At 42.0% G+C, this 7,520-nt stretch overlaps 1 protein-coding gene across 1 annotated transcript; it reads right to left on the bottom strand.

Moving 5' to 3' along the window:
* Window positions 1-1,192: 1,192 nt before the first annotated feature.
* On the bottom strand, window positions 1,193-6,476 carry LOC104837005 (macrophage migration inhibitory factor-like). Its single transcript, XM_010575857.1, has 3 exons — window positions 6,369-6,476; window positions 2,002-2,174; window positions 1,193-1,259 (listed from the first exon to the last, which is right to left on the bottom strand). Exons 1-3 carry the CDS (start codon window positions 6,474-6,476, stop codon window positions 1,193-1,195), a joined length of 348 nt encoding a protein of 115 aa, XP_010574159.1.
* Window positions 6,477-7,520: the final 1,044 nt, after the last annotated feature.

The raw sequence follows: 7,520 nt of genomic DNA on the forward strand, positions 1-7,520 counted from the left end.
GTGCCATGTCTTTCTTCCTTGGGCAGCTCTGCAAGGCATTGAATGGAATGAAAAATATTTAATAAGATATGCTGTATTTAGGTGCCAAGTAGCATGTTGCTTCATTGGCTGTGCTGCTTTGCTTCACCAAAGCAGCTTTCATTTGTTATCTGAACAAAGCATTTTTGCAGGTTGAGGTACAGGCTTGTATTTAAAGACTGTGGCTGCAAAGCAAACCTGTGATAGGGACAAAATGGGATGTTCACAAGAGAGCTCAGAACAGGGGTGAGGTGGGTTTGTTCTTCCAGAAAAAAAAAAAAAGTCACAATACACCTAATTTTAGAGATTCAGGAAACAGATCTGTATTCAATCTTTCTGTTTCACTCTGGAAGCAAATGCTTTTATTTGACCCAGGGCTTGGGTCAAATATTATTGAATAATAAATATTTATATGGAAATCTTCCTTTTGTAAGTAATTCATTGCTTTGGCCTCTGGGAATGGCTCACTGTGCCTCTGCCTCATTTTGAGCTGTGCTCTAATCTTCACTGTCACTGCAAATTGTTCAATGGCTGAAAAGGGGAGGGCAGAACAGTGAACAGTGGGTTTTTCCACTTACTCCCTCTGCCTATCCGGAGCCCTGGGAGACTCTTGCAGCATGAGTTTTTCTGCTAAGCAGCTAGAGGTGCATGTAGTGTTAAGATCTAAGGAAGACCTGGTCTGCAATCCATCCCTTTCAAATAAGAGGCAATCATGTCTTTCCTCTTTTTGAAGGGAGGGCCATATGCCACATGGATAGCCACATCTATTGACTTAAATGTAAGTGTATTTTGAACTCAGGTCAATATAATCGTATTTAAATTTGGCCAGGCTGTCCTGCATGAATAGGGCAAAGGCATACCCAAATGGAGTGTTCATCTTCACACAAAAGACTAAGTTGTTTTTAAAAAAGAAAAGCTTCTGTTAAGATTTTTGAGAAAACACCTATCTCAACCACAGGCCTTTCCAGAATAAGACAGTCTCAGTCATAAGGCTCCTACTGGATTTTTACTTTTATTTAAGCAGCAGACAAGATGCTGCTACCTGCTGCTGTTTAACAACTAAGGTACCGCTGCCTTTTGCATTTGTGCCAGATACCGGTAACATGACTAGAAGTGCAGCGCTCAAAAACCGCTGTGAGGGTTCAGGAATAAGCTGTTACCACCTGAGGGCACCTCAACCAAAGGTTGTGTTGTTCCAACCTACGTTGCCGGCACTGATGTCAAAGAAGCTGACATAAATTCTGAAAGGGAAGGCAGACACTATTAGTTGCTGAGAGCAGAGCACTGCAGGCTGGCCAGGGTGTTCCTGCAGCAGAACACACAGAGCCATGCTGTAGACTGTCCCACAGGGCTTTACACTTCTCAGGCCTGCACTGCGTCTCAGCAAATTACACATTTCCTTTTGCAAATTCTGGCAGGTATGTTCGAGTGTTGCATATTCCACATGCCCCCTCCCCCCTTTTAATGCCTTGCCTACTTGCATTCTGGGGTTCCTGGTATTTTTCTACTTCTTTCAAGGAGATCTCAGGATGCTGTGTTTTTACAGTCATTTCTGGAGCAGATTGGTGTACCTTCAGGAAAAGGACTAGAAACGCTTTTATTTAAGCAGAAGCTTTTATAATAGACCTTCACTTGTACCCCACAGGCAGTTGGGAAGTATTGGTACATGTTACTCAAGTTATCAATTAATGACATCAGGTTATTCTGCCTGTACCTGGGGTTTCGCACACATGAGATCTGTGAGTACATGCAGTGCCTGAGCCTCCATCATTTCAACTAAGAGAAATTTTACAGCTTTTGGGTATTGGCATTGCAGTTCATGCAATTGCTCCTTTCTTCTTTTTAATTGGAGAGTTGCTCTATTGACTTGGCATTAAGCCTCTCCAAGCAGAATGTTAATAGAGGAACACCGAAGGACAAGTGTGGGATTAATAGTTTTAATCTGTAGAAAGCCATGTCAGACAAGTTGCTATATGAGCTCACCTGTCAGGTGATATTTTCAGCTGTTTGTTCAGCAGGTCACAAAGCAATTTTGAGTACACCTTGTTCTCCTGCTCCCCTATCTTACCAATGCTGTAGAGAAAGCACATAGCACAAGGGTCTGTGGAGCCACCGAAGGACATCAGCTGATCAGGAGAGATCTGTATTGCTAGATACTGTTGGAAGAATAAGAAAAGAATGTTATTTTCCTTTGCCATGTTAGGAAAAGTTTTGAAAATCCATGAAGGTATTTGTGTGCCTAAACTGCAGTGAAAATAGGTGAATGCCTATCACTTAAGCTTTTGAAATTCTCCTGCATGTACTTCATTGCACTTCCAGACTTCCTAAACATTTTCCTGCAAGTCAAAGATGACAAGGTATGAAATACAATCACATTCCCACAACATACCCTTTGGGAGCAGGCACTGCCATCACAGTTCTTTCATCTACTGCAGAATGGCTGTATTCGTAACTAAAAGTACTAGCAGCACATAAAAATAATAATTATAAAAGAGAGCAATCCCAGGCACTCAGAGATGCTTTTCACCACTTGCTAAAACACAAATAGTTTCACTCTTGTTCTTAAGTTACCCTGTTGCAAAGATCCTTCCCTGCCTGCTATCTTGCAACCTTCAACCCCAGTATACTCAATTACCTACTGAACGATGGGTTCTGGATACTCAGCCCAGGTGCACTGTTAGAAGGAGGACCCTGCAGTAACATCTTTACCAACTCTGAATTTTGGGTAGAAAGTTCAGGTGCTCCAAGAGCTCAGCGACCTGCAATACCTCCAGAACCTCCTCTGAGCCACTGGACTCTCCCTGCCTGTGCGGGAAGGCTGGGTGCAAGTGGGGGTGTGCAATTTCATTGCTGCTGCCCTACGTTCCAGAGAGATTTTGCACCTCACTGGCTCCTGCTGCAGTCTTCCCTGCTGAGGTACATGTGAACTGACACAGCAGAGGTCTAAATCAACATCCCCCTCATTAAACAAAATACAGCCTAATCCCACTTTTGTTCTTGATAGCAGGAAAAATAGAAGAAAGTATCTATGTTAATATTAATGACCAGCCTGCAATTTTCCCTGCTGCTAATACACAGTGTCAGATCCACACAAGGAGGAATCCAGGGATCAGTTCCTTTGGCATCCATCTGGCTTCTGTTCTTTTCTTACCCATGTTTATTAGCAGTGCATCATTGAAACTCAGCAGCAATTAACCCTCTTGGTAAAACAAGCTAGCCTGAGTACCAGGAGTTATCTGGGTAATTAGCCTTGGCTGTCATTTACAGCTTGTTTGGTTGCAAGATGCATCAGACCACAGCAGTACAGGATAAGCCAAGGAGATCCTGCTTAGGTACCACTTGCTTGGCCCTGTTGTCTCCCCTGGCTGGACACCCTGTGCTCTCAGTTTTATACCAGATGTAGGTACCTATATGCCTTTAACATCTACCCCAGAAGCAGATTATTATTAAAAAAAAATCAAGCTGAAGTGTTAATCAGCATTATTTTCTTCTTAGAGCAGTTTGAAATGTTTGAAACAGTTTCTCCAGTAGAAAAAAACCTGTTTGATGAAAAATAAAAATCAGTATTTTTTTCAAATGGTACCATTTCCTGCAAGAGGAAAGCTCTGCATTCCAGCCCACCCTAATCCTTTCCTTCTTTCTGTGTTATAACTAAAAGACTCTCCCTTTCCTATTGCCTCCTTTGTCACGAAGAGCTTGCATGTCCTCCTCAAAAAAAATCTTTGTTGTTCCCTGTATATTTTTAAGTCCCATTACATATCCCTTCCACACTGCTGCACAAACCTGTTCCAGCTGCATCCCAGCCCTGGCCTCTAGCTTTATATTCAGGACCTGTTATGCAAGAACCACCAGATGACACCACTCCCCCCCCCCCCCCCCCCCCCCCCCCCCCCCCCCCCCCCCCCCCCCCAACAGCAAGTACTTGTTTGCTAGATTGATAAAAAAAAAGGTTTTTTTTGAAGAGGGATAGAACACATCAGTTTTACATAAGAATTTCATTATATTACTGCATGTGTTGGAAAAAAAAAAAATCTTACTCCCATTTACAGTTTAGCCTGCTTTCTGTGGAGACAAGGCTTATACAAGCCTAAAACATGCTTCTGTTCCCCAAGATAACTAACTTTGGCTGAATTTCGCAGAGATTGATTTCCTACATGTCTAATGAGACTGGTTGATTTCATAGAGCTCCATTACTGTCCCTAGAGAAAGAGGAACCCCTTTATCAGACATCAAACAATCTGCCTGGAAGACACACAGTAGAACCAGGCTTCTCCAGGTCGGCTGGCTTTTTAACTTGACATCAAATCAATTTGATGAGAACATCCAACCATATAAAACTGTCTTTTAAAGTCTACAGCCACAAAATAACAAATAAAGATATTCTAATTATCAGTGCTGAACTGCAAATTTCTAATTGGTCAAAGAAATGTCAGTGTTATTAACCATTCCACCACTGGTAGGATTGATGGCACAAATCCAATGCAGAACCTGACTAGAAGTCACAGGAACTTTTAAAATTTTCCTGCAAGATCTAACTGAAATCTTGCTGCAGGTTAAGCCAGCTGTTTCCTGCCTTATGCCAGAGAGGAAGGAAAAAAAAAAAATGTTCCCATCTTTTCCATAACAGCCTCCTTCTTCAGCCTTCTCTCTCTAGAAGAGCCAGAGTATCTGTTGATCCTTGAATTCTCTTATTTCTCTAGTGTTTTTGCTTTGGTGCATCTCTAATCTGCCTACGTCTTTCTCACAGTAGAGAGGATGGATGGAGTATTCCTGCTGAGGCTTACTTCCACCTTGTGCACAACAAAAATGAAATTCCTCTCCTCCCAAGTATTGTCTTAACTCTTATTCGTGTTGTAACCCATAATGCTCCCCAAATCTGTTCTGCTTATATGAATTATTCTTTGTCTTTTGTGCAGCTTGACTTATTAATCAGCTATTGAAAGAAAGCTTCTTGATTTGAGAAGATACCTCTAATTACGTTCTTGAATTCTTACTCTGTCTCCTGTGCATACAAGCTATTGTCATCTGCACACCCAGTCCACCGAGTTATTAACTGGAAGTGTGGACTAGATCTGAGCATGACACTATTGTGGAACTATTTAAACTGTTCCTGGTTTTGACAAAACCATGCCAGCTGCTCAATTTTCCTCTTACCATTTTTAAGACATTCAGAAGTTTGTTCTAATATTCCCAGTTATCCCACTTTGTTTTTATGTTTGGGTCCATTTTTCCCCTTTCTTCACTTCTCAGGACACTTCCACCTGTGTCAGTTATCAAACAATTGATAAGGGGTTCTGAGACATCTGTTGCCATCTTAAGTAGACCAGAGTGACTACCATTTCAGAGTGCTTTGTTTCCATGAAGAGCAAAGATCTGCTCAAGAACTTCAGATGTCCCAGTGGGCAGAAAAAGGTTTGCTGGGGAGCCCTCGGAATCCTTTCTGTAGGCACCAGAACTTCATTCTTTCTACAGTTCCAAAGCATCACTCCCAAAGTAAAATAAGAAACATTTTGTGAAAACACTCATTTGCTAGTGAATACATAGACAGTGCACTTCACCAAGCTCCTAAAGATCTACAGGCGATTCATTTAAGTTACTACTGCTACAGCAACTGAAGAGTAGCTCATGTTATAAAGCTTACAGCTCTATAGAGAAGCTTTCCCTTTGTTTTTTGTATTCATCAACAGTCTTCAGTAAACAACTGATAGAGTGACTAGTGACCTTTCAGGATTAATTAAGAAAATGAAAGCCTTATAAGACCCTTAACAACAGTCTTTCAGTACTTTACCTTAGTAGCATCTTGCCAGGGCTTTTAGCAGGTAAAAATCCCTCAGTTTGCTAATGAAACCAGCAAGCAGATTTTATTCTGGTGTTTTGACTACAAGTAGCAAGATGTTACATGGGCATTTTGCTAAGTGTCCAAGCAAGCTGAATGCCTTATTTTTTTCTTCAGCTGTAACCACTAGGGTACCAGCAATTTGGTGGCAGGTAACAAACATATTCATCAGGACTCAGCAAGGAAGTTAGAGGGTGAGGCTTGCTTTCAGTCAGCTAGATTCTTGAGAGATATTCACAGAGATACCTGCGTATACATACACCCCCCCCCATCCAGTGTCTTGATCTACATGGAATACCATCATACGCAAAGCTAGTTTAAATACTTTAGGTGTTTTAAGACCTCAAAAGAGCTAAGTCACAGCAAACAAGTATTTGACATCTGTACAGAGAGAAGGCTCTAAATACTGGTGAGCCATTAGGTATATTAGTTTATAGAGGCTATCGCTGAGAAATAGCTCATTGCATAGGCACAACTGACTAAATAAGGAAAACATTTGAGCATCTCTTCTTACCTGTGCTGGTTTGCCCATTGCTTTTGATAACTGCTGGGTGAGCTCTCCCATTAAAGGCTCTGGAACTTTATCCTTACTAATGTTTGTGTTAACAATGAATTTAGGCATCTTTGGATCGCAAGAGGGCTTGCTTTCGGCTCACCTTGTACACAGCTTTGTTCCTAACTCACCTACAAGACAGCTTACCCCACCATGCTAGTAAGTGCCTCAGGAGCCTTTAAATAGTCAGTGGTACCTTCCGCAGGTGCACCTGGAGGGGTGGGAGTGCCTGGGGAGAGGCGAGGCTGCATGTGCCATCTGCAGGCTGCTGGCTGCTAATGCAGATAGTCAAGGTACAGCTTTCGGGGCGGGGGGGGGAGCGGCTTTTTGCACTCTGGAAATCAAAGCATCCAAAATGACACTGGATACAGCCTGATCGTGAAAACCAGTGAAAAAGCAAGTGTTTCAGGGACTGTTTGAGAGTGGGAGAGTGATAATGTGCCTCTTTATGCAAGTCTCATAATTATTTAAAAAATTTAGATGGACATCTCAATTGTGAGGTCTGGGGCTCTTTCTGTGGAATAGGCCATAACAGAAAAATCCCAGTAACACATGTTGTGGAAACCTTCCTGAACTGTGACTAAGTCATGACAAAGATGCCTTAAAATCAGGGTCTTGATTTTCCACTGTGGTGAGCACTGGATTCTACATACTCAGATGAGGCTTGTTTTCAACTTGCTCCTTCGTTGTGCACATAGTCCCATAACAGTCAACAGGATCTCCTGAGAGACAGGAAATCCACAGGCTTTCTAAAATGAGAGGGTTTTATCCAGAGCGGAGCATGTGGCAGAGCTGGGATCAGTTCTCTTTGCTGCATAGTAGTGTCTTACATGAAAGAAGTGATTTAGAGGGGTCATATGGCATTTGGTTGGGGGTGTTTGCAGTGAGATGTGTGTGTGGAAAGCAGGTTGAAAATGCTGACGGAGATAAAATAAATGGTTTGTTAATCTCTTCATGTTAAAGGTGATGGGTGTCTTTATGCCCAGTAGTTTCTGTGAGTTAAGGGCTTTCCTACTCAGTCCATTCACTGGTCTGTGGAAAAGAGGGAGAGCTTTCTATAGTTTATGCTAAATGTTTGTACTGCAATGGTGTAATTTAAACAAATACTTTTAA

The sequence above is a fragment of the Haliaeetus leucocephalus genome, unplaced genomic scaffold (genome assembly GCF_000737465.1).
Source record: "Haliaeetus leucocephalus isolate CR32 unplaced genomic scaffold, Haliaeetus_leucocephalus-4.0 Scaffold13, whole genome shotgun sequence".
Lineage (NCBI taxonomy): Eukaryota > Metazoa > Chordata > Aves > Accipitriformes > Accipitridae > Haliaeetus > Haliaeetus leucocephalus.